The 26,099-nt window shown below is 43.5% G+C and overlaps 1 protein-coding gene across 1 annotated transcript; it reads right to left on the reverse strand.

Moving 5' to 3' along the window:
* Positions 1–336: 336 nt before the first annotated feature.
* On the reverse strand, positions 337–25,826 carry esr2b (estrogen receptor 2b; the record flags this gene model as incomplete). The annotated part of the gene is made up of 10 exons (XM_080012679.1): positions 25,690–25,826; positions 24,536–24,587; positions 12,678–13,168; positions 11,964–12,142; positions 10,863–10,979; positions 9,846–10,227; positions 8,536–8,667; positions 3,506–3,639; positions 1,275–1,458; positions 337–613 (listed from the first exon to the last, which is right to left on the reverse strand). Exons 3-10 carry the CDS (start codon positions 13,094–13,096, stop codon positions 337–339), a joined length of 1,824 nt encoding a protein of 607 aa, XP_079868805.1. The 5' UTR covers positions 13,097–13,168; positions 24,536–24,587; positions 25,690–25,826.
* Between the last annotated feature and the right edge of the window lie 273 nt (positions 25,827–26,099).

Raw genomic sequence — 26,099 nt, forward strand, 5'->3', positions numbered from 1 at the left:
TTTGGATGCATTTGAACCTAAAAACTAAAATTTGGTTGAATTTTTCTCCATCCAAAGTATTATGATTAAATGTTAACAAAATGGCATCAAAAAATTTAACCTCAAAAATAATTTGCTGATACCTGCAGATAAAAGTGTGACTGAACATTTTTTTAATTGCTTTGATTTATTAAACAATTTCTCAATTCACTCACACACTCACTTCTCAATTCTTAATCCAAAAATAATAAAAATATAAGTCCAATATAAGCCCAACAACTTCAATATTAATAACCATACTAATAACAAAACCTCCTCAACCAAACAAACCTGAAATACAGAAACCAAGTTCAGAACTTACTCGCTGTGATCCAGCTCGGCAGTCTGAGGACCAGCAGCAGGTTGGATGTGCAAGTCCAGGATGGAGGGATCAGCCTGGGTGTGCGGGGGGGCGGGGTGATGGGCGGAGGTTGGGTCGAGAGCGAGGTGGTGGGGGCCGGCGGGTTGCTCGGGGTAGAATCCCAGGACGGGGGGCGAAGGCGACATGTTGGCATCCAGCATCTCCAGCAGGAGGTCGTACACCAACACCACGTTTTTCCTCTTCATGGTGGAGAGGTGTTCCATTCCCTTGTTACTGGGGGAGGGAGGGAGGGGGACATTCATCAAACCTGTTCTCAGAGTGCACTTCAAGAAGACCAAGGTCGTGATCTTCCAACAGAGAAACACCTTTTAGAAAACCCTAAAAGGTTCTCATATCTAGGGTTGGAATGAAGCTCCACAGGTGAATCAAGTCATCAGTTGCACCTTTGATACACCACATGCAACTCAAAAAATAACACATGGCTCCAGACTGTTTCCACTAGTAGCACTGCTGCTCCTTAATGAACATTTTGGGAGCACCAGCAGAACATTTAGGAGGACCACTGAAATCAATATGCAACGCAACACATTCATTCTTTTTTTTTTCCATTTTAACTGTATTACTGATAAATGCTTTGGTAATAAATACACAAATCACAAAAAATTATTAAGTTAAATAGTGCTTTTTTGATAATAAATTAACAAATGTTAACATAAGGGTATGTACATTAATATCATTAACAACCATGATGAGAGCCTCAGGATCAAAATAATTATATCCATTGTGGTGTGGGGATGGTGTGGTTTGAGCAGTCACACCTGTCTTTGGGTCTAATTACTTGGGGCCCAGGGTGGCTGTACGCCTGTTGCTCATTAGACTCATCAACGAGCAACTATGATAGCATCTCTCTTTTTCTCTCTCTCTGTCGCCTCACCTGACGTGGCGGATGTGGGACAGCAGCATGGTGAGGTGTCCCAGGCGGAGGCTCTGCTGCTGGGTGGAGAGGCCCAGCTTGGAGATGGCCCACACCAGAGCGTCGATCACGCAGTCCAGCAGCCGCAGCAGCTTGGTCCGGCTCTCCAGCTCCTCCGCCGTCTGCGGGGTGCTCGTGCACATGTCTGAAAGGTGTGGGAGAAAAAGGAAAAGAGGTTTCATTTATGTATTGTCCATTTTCGCCAAGGATATAATACCAAATATCAATAATATTATGGCTACATTTATATAATTCAGATGTATTGAAAATATGACCTTTTTTTAAATGATCTCTTAAAATATATTATAAGTGTCAATAATAGTTGTTATATATTCTGAAATATATTGCAAAAATATACATTTGTTTTCCGTTAAATATAAACACGATTCAAGATGATAGTAAATGAAAATCCTAACCGTTTCATGAGTTATGAGTACATGTTGGAAATAATGCAAGGACGGTGTTTAAAATTGACCCTGACAAATAAAAACCAGGGTCTAAAGAAAAAAATGATCCATAAAAGCAGTCCATCCTCCATCTCTAGCAGCCGCTCTGCAGCCATGACTCTCCAACACCCTGCGAACCCTTTCCTTCACTTTCCCCTCTTTGCATTCTTTAGGCATTTGAGGCTGCAGCTGCGATGCGGGGCGATAGAAATAAACTGTCCGGCTGATTCTTCAGCATCCTGGACGTCAAAGCTTCCAGTCGTCGGAGGTTCAGGTTCCCCCAAGAGGAATGTTCCTCAAGTGTTCCTGACTGGCGCGCAGTTCCCTGTGAGCCGCCAGGGGGCAGATGAGAGGGAGGACATTAAGGAGTCCATAAATCTGGTCCTCCTCTAGAGGACAGCGCTGGGAGAGGACACGTCTTTCTCTCCGTCCAGATCCATAAATCCTGCGCTCCCTCCCTCTTCTCTCTATTCTTGCTCAACTTGTTCTTTCTTTCTGCTCCAGCTGCAGCGAAGCAGAGTCAACACAGAGTCTGCCAGGCTGTGTGTGTGTGTGTGTGTGTGTGTGTGTGTGTGTGTGTGTGTGTGTGTGTGTGTGTGTGTGTGTGTGTGTGTGTGTGTGTGTGTGTGTGTGTGTGTGTGTCCGGGGAGAGGGAGGTCTGCTCTGCTTTGATTGCCCAGTTGCCTCCGTAAGCCTGATGGATCAGCAGTTTCAGAAGATGCATGGAAGGTTTTACCCCAAAAAACATCTTCATGTGTTGCATTAAACTTTCACGTTATGACCATTTCAGAATTCCAGACTTTTCTTTTCCCATTTGGTATCCTTTGCCAAATAGTCTTTATATTCAGCTTGGCAAGCCAGGCTTTTGAGCATTGCATTTGTCCATCTTGCCTTGTGACAACAGATTAAAAACATTTGAAGCTAGTTCCGTTCTTCGACCGGTTCTGTTCTTTCTTGTTGGGCCTGCATCTGATATTCAGCCTCTTCCAAGTGGATGTAAACAAGCGTCAGAGCATTGATGAGCTCATGTAACGCGGAGCACTCCCCTGCACCCAACTTCTCAAAAACCACTAATCTTGTTGAGAGTAAAATATCTGGGATACAAGCTAGCTTTACCACAGTCAAACATGTAAGACCGCAATCCATCAATACGAATCCCACTCCAGAATATGAATGCATAAATAAAGTGTTAAACTTAAAGACAAACATGCACGCATACACAAACAGATACTCACGCAAACATGCACACGTGCAAAGTCATTAAAACTACAAATACATAATGTATATATGCATTATACAGAGTTCATTCTGGCACTAAAAAATGAAATTTAAGGCCTTTCAAGTACATTTTTAAGCACTATTACTTACAATGAACATCATTTTCAATGTTATCTTCAGTAATAAAAATATTATATAATCTTATTGTCTATTATTTACATTATATTTATCTTCAGTAATAAAAATATTATATAATCTTATTGTCTATTATTTACATTATATTTATCAGATATTTGTGCAATGCACATCAAATGGTACAGCGAATGGTCAATAACAATTCTCATGTTTAAAAGTTGTCTCATCGATATTGAATCGAATCAATACTGAATTGAAGCGTGACTGTTTTTTGTTTTTTTTCTTAATCAAAATTTTACTAAATGGATAGATTCCATTCACCTTGTTTACCCCAGTGCCTGTGTGAATGCAGGTATAGATGTTGAAATGTGCGGTGCTTGGCGTCGGACTCACTGGAGTTGAGCAGGATCATGGCCTTCAGGCAGACGTACTCCTCTCTCTGCAGCTTCAACTCCCTGAAGCGAGACGTGGCGGTCAGCAGCATGTCGAAGATCTCCACGATGCCCTCCACACAGTTCCCTTCATCCCTGAGAGAGAATTTATCAAAATAAAAAAACTATTTAAAAAAAGTTGTCCAACTCGCCCCCTCTGCTGATGTTGTTTATTATTGTTTATAAAAAATATGTATCTAAATTGTTCATAAAACAAACAAACATGTGATATTATGGGAATAATTAAAAATCCAAGTCCCATATTTTATATAAAAATGATGATAAATTATAACCGAAAAAAACTCTTTTTTCCACCAAAAGTGAACGTGTTTACTGGTCAAATATATGTGTCGGAATGGCCGGTTTGTTGGCGCACATGCAGTTTGGCTCCGTTGATGGTGTCTGGGTGGAGGTGTTTACATGATGGGGGAGAACTCTGGGTGCGTTCATCGGGTTGCGGTTGCACCAATTTTGAGTTGAACTCGAAGGTAATGGAGGGAAGTTGTTTACATGACGGCAACAATATTAACAAGACTGCCTGAACTCCATTATGATCGGCTCATTCAAGTGCTTGTACACCGCGTTCCAAATTATTATGCAAATTGGATTGAAGTGTCATAAACATTTAATTTTTTGTTTTTCAATTAAACTCATGGATGGTATTGTGTCTCAGGGCTCTTTGGATCACTGGAATCAATCTCAGACACCTGTGATAATTAGTTTGCCAGGTGAGCCCAATTCGAGGAAAACTACTTAAGAAGGACGTTCCACATTATTAAGCAGCCACAGGTTTCAAGCAACATGGGAAAGAAAAAGGTTCTCTCTGCTGCCGAAAAGCATCAAATAGTGTAATGTCTTGGACAAGGTATGAAATCATAGATATTTCACGAAAACTTAAGCGTGATCATCGTACTGTGAAGAGGTTTGTGGCTGATTCAGAGCACAGACGGGTTGGTGCAGATAAAGGCAGAATGAGGAAGGTTTCTGCCACAAATTCATGGGATGAAGAGAGCAGCTGCTAAAATGCCGTTACAAAGCAGCAAACAGGTATTTGAAGCTGCTGGTGCCTCTGGAGTCCAGCCAACCTCAAGGTGTAGGATCCTCCAGAGGCTGCAGTTGTGCATAAAGCTACTATTGGGCCCCCCTAAGCAATGCTCACAAGCAGAAAGGGTTGCAAGGGCCCCAGAAATACATGAAGACTCATTTTCAAACAGTCTCGTTTACTGATGAGTGCCGTGCAACCCTGGATGGTGCAGATGGATGGAGTAGTGGATGGTTGGTGGATGGCCACCGTGTCCCAACAAGGCTGCCACGTCAGCAAGGAGGTGGCGGAGACATGTTTTGGGTCGGAATCACGGGGAGAGAGCTGGTAGGCCCCTTTAGGGTCCATGTAGGTGTGAAAATGACCTCGCAAAGTAGAGAGATATAGAGTTTGTGACTGACCGCTTTCTTCCATGGTACAAAAGGAAGAACCGTGCCTTCCATAGCAAAACCATCTTCCTGCCTGACAATGCAACATCTCATGCTGCAAAGAATACCTCTGTCATTGGCTGCTATGGGCATAAAAGGAGAGAAACTCATGGTGTGACCCCCATCCTCCCCTGACCTCCACCCTATTGAGAACCTTTGGAGCATCCTCAAGCAACAGATCTGAGGGTGGAGGCAGTTGGCATCAAAACAGCAGCTCTGGGAGGCTGTTCTGACGTCCTGCAAAGAAATTCAAGCAGAAACTCTGCAAAAACTCACAAGTTCAATGGAGGCAAGAACAGTGAAGGTGATATGAAAGAAGGCTCCTATGTTCACATGTAACTTGGCCTGTTAAGATGTTTTTGATTGAAATAACTTTGATGTCAGTAAATATGACTCCTAATGCTGCACATTCAACAAATGACCATTTTCAGTTTTTTACAACCTATAAAATGTTTTGAAACTCTGTTGTGCATAATAATTTGGAACAGTGCATTTTGAGTTTTTTTATTTTTGAAAAAAAAAATACTGTTATCATTGGGAGGTTTGTTCAACAACATTCAAATTATACCCTAACAGTTGATGACTTGAAAATTATACTGACTGTCATTTGCATCGACTATTTAGGAAAATCAGAGAAAAATATTATTTGCATAATAATTTGGAACGCGGTGTAAATGCAGTGAATGGTCAGCTTTTAGGGAGTGACAGAAACAGAGGGTGTGTGTGTGTGTGTGTGTGTGTGTGTGTGTGTGCGCGCGCGCACACAAACAGGCGACGGACACAGAACAGATGAGAACCTAAAAGAGAGGCTTGACGGAATAAAACACCATCTCATGGCTTCATTTCTTTCTCTCTTCACTTTTAACCCTTGAAATGAGCTTTACACCCCTACTCAGGAAATAAGGGAACACACACCAGTATTATTGTGATTGTTTGACATGTGAACTCCAGTACAACAGGAAGCGCATGCGCAGAGAGAGAGAGAGAGAGAGAGAGAGAGAGAGAGAGAGAGAGAGAGAGAGAGAGAGAGAGAGAGAGAGAGAGAGAGAGAGAGAGAGAGAGAGAGAGAGAGAGAGAGAGAGAGAGAGAGAGAGAGAGAGAGAGAGAGAGAGAGAGAGAGAGAGAGAGAGAGAGAGAGAGAGAGAGAGAGAGAGAGAGAGAGAGAGAGAGAGAGAGGTTCATTAGAAGATGGAGGTTTTCCAATCCTCTCGGTGTGTAAGTGGATCGGTTGTATCTGGAATGTTTTTTCTGCAGCGAGGTCGGGCGCTCACGCCGCTAAGACGCACAGTGCTGCGCTGAAAACACGTCAAGGTCAAGCTAAGCCTATAGCGATGGTTACCCTGGAGAGAGATTAATGCACAAGGACATCTCCCTCTTCCTCTCATTTATCTGCCTCTTCCTCTGTTCAGTTTAAATTATTTTATTGGCAGGAGAACACGTTGATTCTGTTGCCAAAGCAAACTGAGCTCCAGTTCCATTGATAAGAAAAACATTAATTTCTCAAAATTTCTATCATGCATTATCTCTTCCTTATTGGAAAAAGGTTCTACATTTAGTTTCAGTTAGTTAGGTAGTAATTAGTTTAGTTATGGTGTTCAGTCTAGAACATAGTTTGCATAATCACCGGGTGTGTTGCAAAGACATTTCACTGCCTATATGTATGGAAGTATGTACTGTATATGTACTGTATGTGACAAATATTGTGGAGTTAGACCGTTATAGTGCTACTCACTGTCTTTGTGGTTCGGGTTTTTTGGGCGGGACTAAATCATGAGTGGCTGACGTAAAGGGGTCATACCTGGCACGGCCCCTCCTCTTACTATATAAACACCAGGTGGTGACAGGGGTGAAATAAGCAAAGCTACCAGCCCAGAGTTTGGGATAAAACGCTGTTTTAGGAATAAACACCTGGAGTAAAGGGCGTCTTCAGGGAGACCGTGAACTCACAAAGGAAAAAACAACGGCCCTGTTGGTGTGACCGCACCCTACAGCGACACTGCTTTCGCAAATTCACCAAGTGCATTCTCCCTAGAAAAGGCATCACCCAGCCACAAACAATGGAAACAGCTTCATAAAGTATAGAATATGGATAAATAATGTTATGGATGACCACTTTGTTACATCTCTTGACTTCTCTGTAGGGCTGACCGATTTGGGGAAATAAACAAATTGCGATTTTTTTTTTTTTTTAGACCAATATTGCGATTTAGTCTGCATTTTTTTTTTAAGTTCCTTATGTTCTGCATTATTCACTTAATACAAGGAATAAATCATTCTATAGTATGAGCAACACAACAAAAATGTTGGGAGCATACACCACACACACGGAGTGTCATTCCGTGTGCTCAGGGACAGCTTTATGCTCATTAAATTACAATACACACTTACAAACGGACGCAAACAGAGGCTCCGTCTGGACTCTACACGCTGTGGCCTGGGCCAGAGCACCGGGTCTCACCGGGGCAGCAACGCGGAGGGTTGAAGCGATCGGGGGGCACAGAGAAAGTGTCCCCATTACGCATGGTTTCGTTCCCTCAGGAGACGTAAAATAAAAACACATTGTCCTGGTACGCGCATCGTCGGTACCGACAGGGGCGCAAGATGTGCCCCGATCGCTCCCCCTTCACGCCAAAACACTTGTCTTTATTTATTTGTTTATTTATTTATTAATCTTTTAATCGCAGGCTTTGCAATTTGAAAATTGCGTTCTGTTAAATTGCGATATGGCTTTGAATTTGATTATTCGTTCAGCCTGACTTCCCTGGCAGTCCATAAGTTTCTATGGATGTAAGTACAAGTAGAGCCCTAAATGTCATCTAACGCTTTTACTGTGAAGGCTTAAAGGTGAACAGCAGCATCAGTGCTGCATGCCACCTGAACAAAGTTGAAGGTCGAGCCTCGGAGAGGAGGGGGGAGATAAGGAATCCTGGCAGAAGGAAATCAGTGGCCAGTCGTATATCTGCAGAAAATGTTGATGTTTTTACTGCTCTGCGGTTTGGAGCGCTTTATTAGTAGGTCAGCGTTTCATTCTTGAGTGTGGAGAGGAACATACTGTAACCACCAGTGTGACGCTTATCTAAATGTTATTATCTGCGTGTACACACACACACACACACACACACACACACACACACACACACACACACACACACACACACACACACACACACACACACACACACACACACACACACACACACACACACACACACACACACACACACACACACACACACCAAATCAATTATCCCACCCGTCCTTCAGCTAAACATCCACCCAACCTGATTTAACCAGCACACCTTCCCTTTTCTTTGGAAAAACTTTGAGAAAAGAAAGTGACCAGGCAAAGACGGCATGTGGCAGTGGAGGGAATTCCATGGCAGTCTGGAACTTGTAATGTTGGTGCAACTATAGAGCTGCGTTTAAGTGTTTATTCACCAGATTGTCCATGTTGGGTGGATTAACACTTAAAAGCAGATCTATAGTTGCACCTTCAGCAACAGTGCCCCCCCCCCAACCCACCTGTTGAGTTTGAAGTTTGGGGAGAAGATGAGTTTTCCAGGATGGTCCACAGATCTCCACATCAGCCCCAGCATCAGGATCTCCAGCCAGCAGCACTTGAGCAGGTTGATCTGGTCTGCCAGGCTCAGCTCCCTGAACAATCAATATTCAAATACACCACACACACACACACACACACACACACACACACACACACACACACACACACACACACACACACACACACACACACACACACACACACACACACACACACACACACACACACGTGATCTTATACAGACCTACATCTTTGGATTTAAAAACATGAAGAACTTATTGATGATGTATTTCTGTTCTGTTAGAAAGACACTTATAACAAATTTAAATAATATGGAGAGTTGACGCCCTAAAGTGTGAACTCGGCGGCAGAGTTACAGGACATCACCGTGACATCAGCAACCCGCAGTCAGTAACTCTCTCCATCCTTTGTTCAACGGCCCCTTGTTCACCTGTCTGCACACTGGGAGGGCTTCTTTTTTTTTTTTTTTGCTCTTTAATGAACATGACTTTGTTCCCTCATTTAGACCTCCATCTGCCTAAAAAGCAGACGATGGCCTTTGTTCACAAAACAGGCTTTTTGTGAACTCCTCAAGTTAACACCTGTCATAAGGAGGTTCCTGCTGGGCTTAACATCTGAAAGGAGAGGAAGAAAGGAGACAAGGAGAAAAGAAAACAGAGAGAGGAGGAGGTGAGTGGAGAGCAGAGGATGGTAGAAGAGGAGAAAGGAGGAGAGCAGACAGAAAAGGAGAGGAGGAGGGGAGAGAAGGAAGGGTGGAGAGGAGCAAAGAGTAAAGAGGAGAAGAAAAGAAGACAGGAAAGGAGAGGAGGAGAGAGGAGAAAGGAAGAGAGCAGAAGGTGAGATGAAGGGAGAAGAGGAGAGCAGTAAGGAGAGGAGGGTAAGTCAGTAAAGCTGTATTTAAATAGCACCTTCTCAAACAGTTCCAAAGTCCTTGAACAGAGGACAAAATAATTATCACAGAAAAATAAGAAAAAATACAAGCAGCACTGAGACAGATACACAAACACACATGATCACACAAATACTAAAATACAAAATACAACATAAGCAAAGGACGGGTCACCCTTGTTTTTTTTTTTAGCCTTGATGGAGGCGCCTTGACTTGCAGCTGCGTTTGCACCATCTGTAGCTGAGCCATAGTACCTTGGCTAAGGCATTATAAAAATCAAGGCGTAAGAAAATTAAATATGGATGATACATTCTAGGTTGTTAAAAAAAGGCACTCAGAAAGAAAGAAAGAAAGAAAGACTGACCAGGGATCTTCTTGGCCCAGCTGATCATCAGCACCAGCTCTTTGTCGGCCAGGTTGGTGAGGGACATCATCATACTGGCCTCAGTGAAGGGCTTCTTCATCTCCTCCATCAGGTAGATGTCCGGAGGCTCCGCCTCCATAATCTGGTGGATGAACTGCTCGGAAGTCATGGCTGAGCGCCGCCGGGGCTCCGCCATGGGCAGGGAGGGGAAGGGGAAGGACAGCGGGCCCTCCAGATTCAGGAGGGCTTTCTGGGATCGAGGGCCCATTATCATCCCCACCCTGGCCAGACCCCGGTCCCCCGTGGGGTTCCTGGGAGCCTGGGGGCCGTTGCGCCGCTGCCTGGACCCCCGGTAGCTGCAGCGCTCGCGCCTCACGCCTGCACACGCCAACAGGATCACAGTTAGATGAACTTGATGGATCTAGATTTTAATCTTACTGGAATAACAAACCTCCTAGGCAGGGAAAGAAAACCAGTTTCAACGCAAGTCAACAGTTTTGTTTCCACAACAGCACTGAACCCATGGTTGTTCACATTAAAGAAAAAAAGATAAGGTTCGTACTAAAATATTTCCAGTTGTTTCTGCAGAATGTGTATTACCATAACAAGGGATTACATATGACTCATTGGTAGTAGGCCTAGTAAAAGAAATGCTTTCATTTTTGCTTTTCATTTCTACAAGTTTACTGCAAATAATAAATACACAACAAAAAAAACCCACAAAACTTTGAAAATTGCATTGCAAGTTTTGAGAAAAGCTCCTCCAAAATCAAGCATTTTCAGTCACAACAATCACAAAAAATTGAAAACTGTGAAAAATCCTGGAGGGGCTGATTAATGGCTTCCGGCTTCAGAAGTATTTTTTGGAAATATTTATTTATTTCCATACACACCAAAACTTGCCACCAGCAGTTTAAGTTTATCTTTCAGTAAGAGAGGTTTTAACAAAACCACAGCATCCAAAACCAGCCTCCTATAAAGGGAGGCAGTATGTGGGAAAGGGGGCGGCCTACCACACTTCATCATGCCCACTTCGTAGCATTTCCGCAGACGGCAGGCCTGGCAGCTTTTCCGACGGTTCTTGTCGATGGTGCACTGGTTGGTGGCCGGGCAGATGTAGTCATTGTGTCCTAAATGAGAAACAAAGATTTATTACACAAGCGCAAAATACACACTTACATTCAAAGTATTGGTTCAATTTGAAATTTCAATTTGTGAAAGAGAGCTGAGAAAATAAATTTGTTTTATGTTGATCCCATGATGTTGTTCAGTGCAGTTATTATACAGGTAAAAGTACAACTAAAATCATCAGCCAGAAGTTAGGGTCTTGGATGCAGTTGTGCGTTCCAACAGGACAGTGACCCCAAACACAATTAAGGTTTCAGAATGGACTTCCTAAAGTCCTGACTTAAACCACATGGAGAACATATGGACTGTGCTAAAGAAACAAGTCTGTGTCAGAAAGACAACAAATTAAGATGAACTGCACAAATTCTGTCAAGAGGAGTGGTCAAAGATTCAAACAGAAGCTTGTGGAAGGCTACCAAAAGTGCCTAATTGAGTTGAAAATGGCCAAGGGACATGTTATCAAAATATGAGCATTGCTGTAAGTATATTTTCCCATCACATTTGGTCACATTTTCAAAAGACCCATAATAAATTCATAAAAGAAAACAAAATTTGTGAACGTTTTTTGTGCCAAACAAGTATGTGTCCCAATCAATAAGAGCTGAAGAAATTATTTGAAACTCCAGACTGCCATGACATACATGTTCTTTACAGGTATAAAGTGTAAACTTTTGACCACAACTCTGTGTGTGTGTCTGTGTGTTCAATATAGTTACCCATCTTTAAATTGATCCGTGATTGTCCGTTTTGTCAGCCGTATATAGATAGATAGATAGATAGGTAGGTGATATTTGGATGGATTGATAGATGAATGGATAGATAGTGCTATGGATAAATGGACTGACCAAACTGACTGATAGAGCCCCACACTAAAATGGATGGATTAATAGATTGATGGGTGAGATCCACCTGTAGATGAAGAGATCACAGGTGGATGACTAAACAGGTAGGAGGAGGCACGGTCAATCAGATGGATGCTCCACTACCTTGGATGCTGCGTTTGAAGAAGGCCTTGCAGCCCTCACAGGACCACACCCCATAGTGATATCCTGAGGCGTAGTCGTGGCACACGGCGCAGAAGTGCATGTCAGCCTTCCCTGCTGAGGATGAGGAAGAGTTGGCGACCCCCACCAGGCCTTCCTCTGGTCTCTTCCCCAGCAGTAAGCTGCAAGCACATAATCATAGCTTAGCTTTATTTGACAAACGACATGTCAACATGGTGAGTTTCAGTCTGTCATTCATCCAAAATGTTCTTTGTCGTTTTAAGTTTACTGAAAAAATAAAAAGAAAAAAACCTTCTAGGATTGTGAAAACTATCTCCTCATCGCTGAAAGTAATGGTTTTTTTTCTGATACAGTATAATAAATCAAATCTCTCACATCTCAAATCCTTCTTGCTAGCCAAGATTTAAATTAAGCTAACAGACAATTTCAATAAAGCAGGGGTAATAAACTGCAGGCCCAGGGGCCACATTCGGCCTGTGGCACAGTTGAACTGCAGCCCACTTCATCTTTATGCTATATTGTTAAATCAGCCTTGAAAATGTATTTTAGAATCACAATTTTAAATTAATCCACACAATTTCACTTTATGCCCTCAGAATATAAAATAGAATCAAATAGAATATAACAAGGATTGTTGTTTAATCTGTAAAAAATTGCCCCAAACTGGGGTGTCCCTTTAAAAAGTTGGAAGTTTACCTGTTTGTGGGTTTAGGCTCCACCAGGGGCCCCGGGGGGCTGGGCTCCCCATACACCAGGGGCTGGGGGCAGTGCAGGGCCAGCGACGGCACATTGTGGTGACTGTGGTGGGGCCAGAAGAGGGAGGGGCTGAGGGGCGGGCCCATAGCGGAGGAGCTGTCTGTGATTGGCTGCCTGCCGTAGTTCAGCACCGACGGGCTATAGAATGTCAGCGGGCTGTGGGTGTGGCCATACTCTTGGGCGCTGTCTGTATAAGGCGAGGGGATGCAGACTGCGTGGCCGTCCACACCCACCGGGGGGCTGTAGACGGGTGCCACCAGCCCCGGGGAGCCCCCCTGCTCCGACGCCTTGCTGGAGCCCACTTCCTGGAGCTTGAGCAAGGATGAGGGATCAGTGTTCATGAGGGGCGAGGAGGCCATCTTGGGGTTGCGACGTCGTGAAGACAAGTGCGACGCTGATGATGAGGAGGAGGATGTTGTTCTACTGCATCGCTGATTGAGGTAGAAGGAGAAACATTAACATTCATGTAGACACCACAAACTACGATTTTTTTTTTTTTTTTTTTTTTAAATGCCGTAATTTTTTAATCAGTGACCTTCACCTGACCTCTGTGGGGAAAGGGGAAATGACTTATAACCCAAGTGACTGATGGAGCTTTTTGGACACAAATATGGAAGAATAAGCATCTAATTATTTCATAAAAAGTGTTCAGCAATTATCAAATGACTTAATCGTGTTTTTGAACAGGCATTGGCCTCCTCTTTACAGGTACGGTACACTAGGTCTCGTCAAAGCTGTTTTGTTTGTTATTAAGTTGCAGTCACCTGGGAAGTGAAACCGCATTTCAGTGAATGGCAGCGACTGACTTCTGCGGCTGTCAAGTTTGTAGAGTTTAGTTTTAGAAATGTTATCCTCCATTAAAAAAATAGAAATAACTGCTGGGCAACTTATTTTAATACTTGGGGAACAAATTGAGAAAAAATATCCTTGGTGTAAAAAACAAAACCCCCCAAAAAAGACCAAACCACTGTGACATATGTAACCCTTTAAAGTTTAGATTCAAGCTTGTGATAGAGACCAGACGACGAGCAACACCCACTCCTCCAGCGTCCTTGTCTGCATCAGCTGGACTTTCAATACCAACGAAACTTGTCAAATTCATTTGGGGGTTAAAGTGGGATCCTCCCACCACCTATACTGCTGCCATTTTTTCAAGGTCTTCCAAAAAACAAAACAAAACAAAAAAAAAAAGAAAAACCCACTCAAGATAGTAAGATGTTTTAGTCATGCAGTAAGACACAAGCCCAGGCAAGCAGCCACCACTGTTGCTGTGAAGGATCTGACAGATGCAGCTTGGGGGTCAACAGCGCCGCAGGTCAGTATAACCTACTCCAATCCAACTCCATTTGCTCAGAGAATCTCCTTTTGCCAGATTTTTTGTTTTGGTCTCCAACCTTTTCACACCGTAGCTTCTCAGTGAAATTATTTCAAGTTTGACCGTCTTCATAAAATAACGTCTTTCGGCTGCAAACAAAAGTGTGGAGGACAAATGGAAATTAGAGAATCTCATTAAGTGAATGTGTTTTAACTGCCAATAAGAGTATGCTGGCCAAACAGATACAAACACTCCTGTACCCACAGCAACAGAACCAGCTGCAAACAAACGGCCCTCTGGGAAAAGGAGGTTCCGAGCAGTTTCCGCCAGCTTCCCATCTTGTCCTATTGACATTTCCTAGTTCACTTATTAGGCGTATAAAAAGTGCCACGACTTAAGTTTCATTCAAATTTAGATACTTTTCCTGTTTCCTTACACCTTGGACACTGACACTGTGACTCTCCCGCCAAAACACAGATTCGAAACCCATCTTCACTGTCACTCTCTCTCAGAACACCAGCGATGGACACTTGGTACCAGGTCCCTGGGCGTGTCGACGAAAGCTGCCCACTGCTCCTGGCTGCCCCCCCGGAGGAAGGACAAGCCAGGATGGGTCAAATGCAGAGGCCACATTTCACCGGCCACCATCCAAAAAGCATGTGCGTGTGTGTGTGTATGCATGTGTTGTAGTGTGGTGTGTTGCGTGACAATTAAAGATTCTTAAAAAAAGACACAGAACATAATCTGATTGGCTGCATTTAGTGATGCAATAGCCCCACTGTAGAAATGCTTCAGCAAACAGCATTATGTGAGTGCAGGTTTTCTGGAATAAATGTCTTATACAAATACAATATAAAAGATAATGGCTAATATGAATTATTTGGCCTAGTGCAACTTGGGAAGTGCACACTCTCTGGCTCCATGGAGATTACATAACAGTGGGTGTGAAAAGCCAAACAGGGTCATCAGCGGGTTAATCAGTGCCAGAATCAACAGCAAAGGAGCCAGTGGCTTTGGTGAAAGCCTGAGCCAGTGCTTGTGTCCAACAATCATACACGATAAATAAATAAGAAGAAATGTCCCAGAACCGGGCCACCCCAGATGTGCAAGTGGGCATCAGCATCAATTCCAGCTGAGCTTTTCCTCCCATGGCCTTGAATTCAGTAATTTGTTTCTAAACACATTATACATGTTAGATGGTAATTGGTGAAAACACGTGAAAAGACTGAACAATGTAGTACTGAATTGTGGAGTTAGACCGTTTAACGGCTTCTCACCATTTTTGTGGTCCGGATTTTTTGGGCGGGGTTAAATCATGAGTCGCTGACGTAGAGCGGTCATACCTGGCATGGCCCCTCCTCTAACACTATATAAAGATCAGGTTGGAAACGGAGCATCAGCGTCTTCAGGGAGACTGAACTCAAGCCACGGACGCCCGGAAGAAACAGGAACCGTCACGTTGGTTTGACCGCGCTGGGTTTGGTTATGTTGGCCTTAGATACTTGCTAGCAGGCCGTGGAGCTCCGGCCTGGCCTGTGGAGAACCGAGCAGGGGGCACCGGAGAGTGGGGAGTCCCGCAGACAGACAGCGGCACTCTGAGGTGAGAAACTAGAGCCACAGGACTGTGTTCAGCAAAGGAGGACTGAGTTTCAGAGTAGAGAGTACTAGCTTGTTTTTTTTGTCCCCCCCCCCCACAATTTTGAAACTTAATTTTATATACTTGGCGATAATCATTCTTTAAATATCTTATATGAAACACATCGCCATCCATAGGAAACATGACATTGGGAGAGTTGGAAAAAAATAAGAGAATGCACTGACGTGACATAACACTCTAGATGGAAAAATGCCGTGATACGGTCTGAGCTCCAATCCGTTATTGGAAAGGAACACGGTAAGGGACTGTTCTGGAAACAACCACTACAGGGCACTGCTGTTTCCAATTTTCACACCAACCATAAGCCACCATCTTGGTGCACTAATTTACTATATGCCAGGTTGGAGGCGATGGTATTCCCAAAAATGTTTGTGCCTCTGAAAGTTTTCAACCGAGGTTGATCTAACTCACTGGAAGTCCACTCAAGTGGGTTAGCAAGTAGTTTGACCTGCGGTTTGAGGTTTGGCATTAGCAATGAATGAAAAGGAGCCAAATGGTCTCCCCCCGTGAACCAAATTTGAGCACAAAAATTCTAAATTTATAAATATAACAAGATTGCGATTGTGAATTGATTGGAGCTGGAGATCCTTTGGTCTAATCAACCATTAATTCAACTTCTGCATTATAATATTATTGAAAAACATACGGTTAACCTTAAAATCATAATCGCATTATCGCACATGTAAATGTTAACGTGCCCATGAAACGCCATATTAACACATTTTTACGACCAGTCCAAGGTTTACAAAACAAACATTTTAGTACAACCATAGAAATAGATAGAAATACCATCATTGACGCATTGAATCATGTTACTTACTGGTTAAGGCTTTGCGTTTTCAGAAAAATGTCTTTTAGCTATTGATGGAAGTGAGCTTGTTTTGTCAAATTGACTGTGCCGAAGTTTGAGCTTTGGCCGGACCGGCACTCTGCTTTGTGAACTGGCACGCCAGCCTGGCTGCCTTCCATGGTAAACCAGCCACCAGGCAACACAAATCAAAGGTCAATGTCTTATTCCAATTCTGTATTTCTTCATTTCACAGTATCTGGGCTGATTAATTTGTTCTTACTTCTTAATAATCAACGCTTCTTAAGGTTGACCTCAAGAGGTGGCCCACAGTAGATCTACAGAAAGGTAAATGGTTGCCCCCAAGTCCTCTGGAAATGCTATTGAGGCAGCATGGCGGCCACTCACGGCAAGCTTGTCAATGGAAAAGAGGTATTTTTTTTCTGTAAAGGCTTATTTTGTAATAAATCCTTTAATTACATCAAATCAACGTTTTGTCTTCAAGACACATTCTTTTGGGGAAAACGTTTGTGCATAAAAATAGTCAAGGGGTTAATAAGTACCCAAATCTTAACCCAGGGAGTCAGATATTGTATAAAAATCTCATTGTAAATATATTAAATGAAAGGTACAGCTTTTATTCAGACAATCAATGCCTGTAATATGTAATTGCCATATAAGGTAGAACTGGTTTATCTGAACCTCACTTCTCCTAACCCAACGGTCAACAGAGCCAGGCTGCTCTAGTTTTCAACCAGCTACATTGGTTGATCCTGGCACCTACAAATTGCAAAGGAAGAACCAGAATGTTTATTGTCCGTTGTCAAATGCGTCTTAAAAACGTGCTGGCTCTCATTAAGTCACCGGACTCGACTCTTACACACAAGGGCGAGGTTTGTTTCTGGGGAAGTTTTAAAAAAGCACTTGGATTGATTTAGTAACAGTTTTCAAAGGTGTTCAGGTGTTAAACTTTTGTGGAAATCTACCCCCTTCCCAAATGTCCACGGATTTGCGCCTGTCACCAGGTCTGTGGAATGGCGCAATTCTCTATAATTGATTAATAACGAGAGAACTTATCTGTGTTGACCAGCTGGGTGCTTATTGAATCGCTACGCAAACAGCCTTTTTTGACCCTTACGGCGTGCTGTATTTGGTGTCAGAGTGTTGCCTTTTGGAGAATCAGCACCTTTCCAACTTTTTCCAAAAAATATTTGTTTCAGTAAATATTATCAAGGATTTCTCAGCCCAATGGATGATCATTTTGCTTGATTAAATTTATTTTTTGTTTCCCCTAAATTCCATATCAGAAAATGACATAAAAAGTTCGCCAAAAAAAAGTTATTTCCTTTTATTGTATGTTTACCACACACAAATACCATCACTGCATTATATGATTCACTCCCAAACTTGAGAAACGCTGTCCAGGTAAAGTGCAGCTACTCAAAGCAAGAGAAAGTGAGAATTACATTAATAAAAAAAAATTAAAAAGTACTCCAGAGAAGCTGGATTTAACTCATCTCACCTGTAGTTGAGTATTATTTGTGCAAAATCTGTGTAATATTTGTATCTTTACTTTAATTAACTAGGTAATCGGGCTGTGTACTTTCTCACCACTGAGACACTGTTCCTGACCACTTCCATGGCAACACCTCTCGAAACACCAAACTTACTTTTGAAAAACCTTCCTCCCCCAGCTGGTTACAGCTCTTAGCCAGCAGCGCATACCGAGCGCACAAAGACCCCCGGTGGACCCTCCACCCTGCCTCTGTTCCCGCATTCTGCCTCCCTTCAATAAGCAGCGTGAGCGCCCGCTGAAAGGACTCGTCTCAAACTAATGGAGAGTGGTTTGGTGGGGGGGTAAAACCAAGTGAGGTTTTGGAAGCAAATTACATCGGAGAGAGATGAGGATCGGTGTATTGACAATCTGTAATATTACTAATTCACCACTGTACCCAATGTCACATAAGAGCAACAATTATGACACCCTGCTGTTACTATATTATTATATATTTTTTACCCTCCCCCCATCAGGATTTATATATTTACAAATTACTATTGCTAAAATTACTAAACATACATTTTTTTGTAAATTGTAATTAGGCTCTGCATGAGCAATGAACTACAGAAAAATGGTTCAGTAGCACTTGTTTCTGTATTACAGGCTGTAGAAATGTAAATGTGGTACTTTCACTTTTTAAGAGTAGTTATATGCCAGGTTACTTTTACTGAAGTATAAGGTCTGAGTACTTCTTCCATGAGTTATCAGTAGGAGTGCAACGGATAACAAAACTCACGGTTCGCATCACGGTTTTGAGTCACAGATCGGATCGGAAAAAAATAAAAATGGGAGACAAAAATAACTTTGGGTTCCATTTATTCTGTAAAACACAAAGCAAGGAACTTTTGCCCATGGTCTTAAATGACAAAAACATTCAAGATGTCCAATGTTTAAATAAAATATGAGGCGTGCATGATGAAAAGACATGATTAGATCTGCCCCCAGTAACTGAATTGAATTACAATAAGAAACTTAAGCGAAGAATTAAGCAATTTTGTAGAGAAGTCTGCATCTCCCAATACACATTGTATCTTCATATTTTTGTTTACGAGCAGATCTTAACCGCTCTAATATGGGGACGAGCAGACGCATAGTGACCACATTTGCTTCACGATATGTGGCAAAGTAACAGCAACACGATGACGCAACGTGAACCAATTACTGTGCTTCAGAGTAAAACACAGCAGCATCTGTCTTTATCTTCTTTTCACTGCAAATCTCCAGATTTATTGAATTATTACTTTAAAAAGTAAAAGTGGCAGTAAAACTGTATTTCACTATGATGGTTAAATTTTGTGGTTGATCCGCGGTTCACATGTGAGTAAAACCGCGGGGGGAGGGGGGTCCCCATACGGATCACTCATGGATCACCTACGTTCCGTTACACCACTACACATCAGCTACTTTTACAACACCCTTCAGCTTTCAAAAGACAGAAACATGGACAGTTTACATCCAAGTCAAAGCTCAAATGTTGATCATCAAAAACAGCCACTTTCAAATGAAATTATATTTGTTATCAACCTTAGAGATGGAGCGACGTTATCAGGTTGACTTGTTCTTTGTTGTGTGATTTTGTGCATCTGTCAGCCCGACTGGGTGAGAATACTTACTGTATAGCCCGCACTCTGGGGTATATAAAAAAAATCTACTCAACTACAGGAAGTACCTGTAATGAGTTACTTCCACGCTGACGTTCTGACGGAGTGGAAAGCAGCAGTAAGAAGCTTAAGCTGAATCGAGTTCAGCCGACAGGCTGATTACAGCGTACAGCGTCTGGGTAATTCCACCTGTCACCTGTCACCATTCCTCCTGCTTCCACCTTACTGACTACAGCTAAGTCTACGGCCAAAAAAATATCCTCCATCCTTCCTCGGAACTGTTTAATGTCAAAGTTTTCTGGTAGTCTAAAAGGCTTCACAAGCAGGGGAGTTAATTGCTGCGTCTTGAGAGGGACTGAAGTTCTCTCCAATGTTATATTTACTCTTTTTTCCATTTTTTTAAACCAGAGTATTTGTTCCATTGCATCTAGGACAGAGTTAGTCTGCAAGTGGAGTTCAAGTTCTCAACCTGCAATGCAACTCTTTATTCATTCTTTAATCATCAACAACTGCTGCAATAACTCTGTCCTGTGGACGGCCTGTAGAATGACAAGAGCACAGTTTTTGGTTATAAAGAACCACCACCAACCCTCTCTTTGGAGACCTTTTTATTATGTTTGGGTCTATAAACAACTGATCACTACTCCAAGAGGGGGAGAGTCACCACAGGTGAGAAAAATAAACACAGAACCAAACAACATTGGACGACAACATGTATTAAAAAACAGTTAATTAGGTCCAGGAAAACTGGAACAACAACTGGTCACGTGGCCTCTTCCTGTCATACAGTAGTTATGACAGTAAATGAGGGAGGAAAGGAGGGGGATGCAACCAGGAGGATGCTGCGGTGCACTCCAAGCAGGAATGGTGGTGTGTGTGATGGGACCGTGTGTGTGTATGTGTGTGTGTGTGTGTAAGATGTCCACCGGTGAGTGTACATGACTTATCCCCATTGGTTCTGGTGTAGAAGGTCGGTATTATGTTGTCGCGCCTTCAAGCAGCGGAAAGGGCCCCGAAGCCCCCCGAACTCCGCAGCCTTGTAGATACCCTACGGCTGCAGGAAAGCCCCAAGCACCCTGCCCTGCGGCCACAGAAGACCACCGGGCCCCCAGAGAAGCCAGAGGGCCGTGGAGCAACCCCCACGCCCAGCCCAGAGGAGCATTACTCAGTTCCAGGGAGCACGAAGAGACCCCGCACCCCAGGGGCGCACACATACAACAAACCCCCAGGTGCAGGCAAAAGACGCAGCTGCAGGCACAGAACCTGGGGCACGTGCGCCAGGCACGGACCGCAGGCCCGGATCCCGGCCCCACGGTGACCGACAACCCGCCCAGCCCGCCTGCCCTGCAGGACTCCGATGCCCACCCACGGCCCACGCAAGAGGGAGGCCCGCCCCACCGCAGCCGACCGGACGCCCCGTGTTACCCCCGCCCCTCCGCCGATGCCAGCAGGCTGCCTGATATACAGGCCCTCCACCACCCCCAGCACCCGCTGCAGAGAAGCAGAAGGCTAACAGCCGCCCCCCACACCCCAACCCAGACCCACCACAGCAAGCAGCCCCCCCAGGGACCCGGAAGGACACACAAGCCCAGCCAAGCCACCCACGGGGCAGGCGACCCCAGCGGCGTGCCGACCTGCCAACCACGGGGCCGAGACCCGCCGAGCACGAGGCCGAGACCCGAACCCACACCCCCGCCCCAAACCAACACACAGTTCAACTCGGGTAAAGGAGTGGGCGCCACAACTCCCACGTGGGGTTCCTGGATGCCCCACGAACACAGGCCCACGCACCACACACGTCCCCAGAGCCACCCGGGCATCCACCCAACCACAGAGCCCCTGCAGACCAGGAGGACCCCCACATGCCCCAAAACACCATGACATTGCCCCGATTTAGGAAGACTCAAGTATTAAATGATGGAGTTATGTCAGTGATAAAAGTAGCCCATATTTCAATAAATGAATCAACATTGTTTTTGGATATTGCCAATAGTTTTGCCATTGAGATGTAATCTATTAATAACTGCAACCATTGGGATGTGATGAGATTATCTCTTTTTCCTCTTGAGTAATATTGTTTTCAATTTCAATTGTCAAGGCGATCACAATGGGTTGGTGGTGTTTAAGTGGTGGGTCGACTGAGGAGGTCACTCTAATGTTTTATTACAAAGTATCTTCACACAAGGGACTCCATTAATTATGCCTGTGATTATCTTTATCTATTCTCAAAAAGAATATAACGTAAAAAAAAATAATAACTCAATTAAAGTTTGTACAATGAAGTCCGCTTAGATAACTGACTTGAAACGGCCTGAAATAGAAAAAAAACATTTTCTCATAAGGAGTCTGAATCATTTTCTAAATTAGAGGTTTTTGAAAAGCTTGAGAAGAAGGTGAATAGTAGGAGACGACAGGAGGAAGAATAGAGGGGAAAAGGAGGAAGAGGGAATAGAGCAGAAGAGAGAAGGACAGAAGAGGTGAGGAGGAAAAGGCAAGGAGGAGGTGAGGAGAGGAAGAAAGGGAGAGAATAGAAGAGAGGAGGAGACAAGATGACAGGAGGGGGGGAGGTGTGGAGAGGAGAGGTTTGTTGCTTCATGGTATTTCAGTCGAATCCACGGCTATCAGCGGCAACCGAACTTACAACCCTCGAATGATGGGGTTGTCTCCATAGCAACACGTCTACCTGTTCTCCTCAGTCAACTAACCGTGTACCTTAGAATGTATGTAGATAATGTAATGACTGTTTGTTGACAGTGTTGATATTGAGGTGTCGACACCGGAGATACATTGTGGAGACTGTGAGAACATGTTGAAGCTGTATTTACATTCAAATGAAGGGAATATGTTTCAGGCTTTGCAGGGGGAAAACCTGCAAATAAACACAGATCTGGATGAAGTTTAACACCACTAGTTCTTTGTACAAATTCCTGTCCGCTAAATGAACCACTTAGACTCTATTTATGGTCCACTTATGAATCTTAAATAGAGATCCAGAACAAGTCCAGCCAAGAACATCATCAAAGTCCAGAACTTTAAGCTTTATGCAACTACAGTATATGCAACATTGCAGTGTGATTGACACATGCACTGTTTGGCACGTGATTCAATTAATGCTTTGGACCAAAACCATACAGAGGCACTGAAATAAAGACACGCACACACACACACACACACACAATCAAGTCACTGATTATTGAAGAACAACACGGTACGTGACCTAAAAGCAACATATCATCGTTAATCAGAGTAACAATGGAGGCAGCCGGATCCAAAAGAGCATTTCTTCTCCCAATAGGTTTTCCGCGGTTACTGCTGCTAGGGTACACACGGATTACATTACGCCCCAACTGTCTTGTTTTTTTTTATAGAAATAAAACAAAAAAAAAATTTGATGTTCATCAAATATCAAATTCAGATTTAGTCGGAGGCTACAAAACTGACCGTGAAGGTGGCTGCTTTGTAGTCACGTTTCACTTATCACTGGAGGAGAGAAAGGCTGTAGAAGACCTTAGATCAGGTCTAGATTGGGACCTGTCTCCATCTCCACGCATAATTTACAGCTGCGATCTCCGTCCGCTGCTCTTCACCATTACTCTCCATAGCACATTGAGAACATTGTGTTTTTATATATTTTGAGCTGTTTTTTATTTTACTCTGTTTAATTTTACTTTTTATTTTGCGCTGAAACAAATAAAATAATAATAATCAGCACCGTGCATAATGGGGACATTGGATTGGATTTTCAAATTTTTACTTCAGTGCATGGAATTAACCTCACCAGGGATCCCAACTACCTCCGAAATCATCTTCCACACATTTGTTTTATCTTACATCTCAACTGTATAAATGAAAAGTGTAGCATTACATCATAAAGTATGGAGAAACCAGTTATCACAACAACGACCCACCCAAAATCAAGAGTTTGTTCACAATTTATCAGCAGATGGACCAGCAGAAATGTATTTTTGCTAGCAAATTAGCACAAATTTAACTCCGCTCAACTTTCTCCCGCCCCCAAGTCTCCGGAATCGTGTTGCCAATCATCACGTCACTCTCCATCGTTGCCACCTCCCATTGGAAATGGACTTCCAGCCGATTTGTCGATGCACGTCGCTTCTGGTGTGAGTGTACGGTAAGGAGACAATCTTTAAAAAAAGCATGAAAATCATGAGAAGACACGATTCAGCAAGTGATTTCCCAACTCCACCAGGGCTCTTGTCGAGCTACAAGCACCCCACCCGGAGGACGGAACTTCACTCCGCTCACACAGTCACAGCCACAGCAAGTGGACAGATTTCCTGCAGCCAGCGCTGCATTCAAAGCTCAATTTCACTTCTCTGCAGCCATAAAGGACTGAAATACACTGACGCGTGTTTTTGTTACATGCTGTACTTTGCGTATCTGGGTGATTGATAAACTGTGTGTGTGTGTGGGGGGGGGGGGGGGGGGGTGGGAGGTCGACCTTCATGCATTTAAGGAGCTTTCCAGTGGAATGTCTTCCAGAGCGTCACAGAAAGGAAAGGGATGCGATGGAGTAATAGTATTTCTATTAACAGCAGGTCATCCCTTAAACACACACTCACACGGCAGGACATCCCGCAAACCCCTCCGCAAATACTCAGACAAAAGTAATGCACACAAGCATACATGGAAGTTTGTATATTCACAGTTATACACACAGAAGTGCACGTCGACACACATACAAGTTAGTACACACACAGAAAAGTAGTGCATGCACGCACATGCACGCACGCACACGCACACACACACACACACACACACACACACACACACACACACACACACACACACACACACACACACACACACACACGTACTCCCCCACACAGAGCTATGTAAGTGAAGAGCAGTTACTGTACCAGTGAGATGATTAATCCAGCGTCTCAAGGCTGCAGATCCAGGCTCAGCACGCTGAAAGGAACCAGAATAGAAGTGACATTTTAGTTGAAGCGATAAAGTGTAATCAACAGTGTTAAAAAGATCACAGGGTGAAAAGCTGACTGGCAAGATTACAATAAAGAAAAAAAAAAGGAAAAAAAAAGAAGAAAAAACTGTTTCAGGTTCAGTTGCATACTATCCATTTGGAGACGCACTCGAGTGACTGAACGCACGTAGAAATGTCGTTTTGTGCAACTATAATTTCATAAAAAGGGGGAGTGAGGAGCCGTCCTAAATGGGGGGGGGGCATAAAGGGGGGAGTTAAAATCACTGCTCTCGAAAGGTCTCATCTCAGTCGGAACTCCATCCAAACTAAACTACGGCTCATGTATTCAGTCTCACCATAAGCCTCGTCCACACCCTGTTTCACCCACTGTGCAGAGTAAAGGAGCTTTTAAGTCATGCAGTAAGTTAGATAGACACTAATGAAGTAATAAGAGTAAAAAACAGAAAAACTGGCAATATGAAATAAACCCAAAATGTAACTACAAATAGAAAAAAATGGCAATATGCAAAAAAACATAAATATTGATAAAAATAGAGAATGTAGCAATGAAAATAGATAAACGTTTGAGATTATAATAATAGAAATAACCATCATTTGCATAGTGCTTTACATTAATAGAACACAATCAAATAGTAAATTGACAGTTATAACACTGTAGAAAATTAAGCAACTGGAAATCACTGACGAACATGAATCAATTCAACACACTGAGGCAACACTGTCCTACTTTATTAATCCAATTTAATTCTGTTCTTCTGTTATTTTACTCTGCATGTTAACTGTGTTTAACCGTGTATCAACGCTGGGTTAAAGCGTACGTTTCCAGTATCTTAACATCTCATTTCATGGTACGTTAAATAAGTCAATAATGTAGAGTTAGATTGTGGAAAAAGTATTCCAATAACTCAAACAAAGAACAGTAATTTCCCCATTTTATACATTTTACAAATCTGCACCTGACGATGAAACCTGTAAATTTCTGAACCACTTTAATGTCAGGACGCTGCAAATGAAGAAGAAGAAGAAATATTTACAGTAAAAACATGGAGCTTTCTGACATCCACAGACCTGTTGTACTTGGTCCCCGGAGGTCGGTGGGTCCCCGCAAGTTGATCCGGAGAGGTGGACCCAGATGCGGGCTGCGTCGCGGTGGATCCCTACAGGTTAACCCGGAACTGTGGACCCAGAGGCGGGCTGCGTCGCGGTGGAGGGGGGGCGGCGGATCCCAACAGGTTAACCCGGAGAGGTGGACCCAGAGGCGGGCTGCGTCCGCGGCGAAAGTAGGAATCCAACCCCCGCAGGAGAAGTTAGTGCTCGGACCGTCTCCCCGCCCTCCGACTCCTCACCGCGTCTCTTCGATCTGTTTATCCCAAAAAGTAACAGTTGGATCCGCATCCGCGCCGTCACTGACCACACCTTCCTGGAGAAGTGCCGTGGCGGGGTCCGCCGTCAAGTTCAAGAGTAAATCGCATTAAATA

Source organism: Zeus faber, assembly GCF_960531495.2.
Source record: "Zeus faber genome assembly, chromosome: 13".
Classification (NCBI taxonomy): domain Eukaryota; kingdom Metazoa; phylum Chordata; class Actinopteri; order Zeiformes; family Zeidae; genus Zeus; species Zeus faber.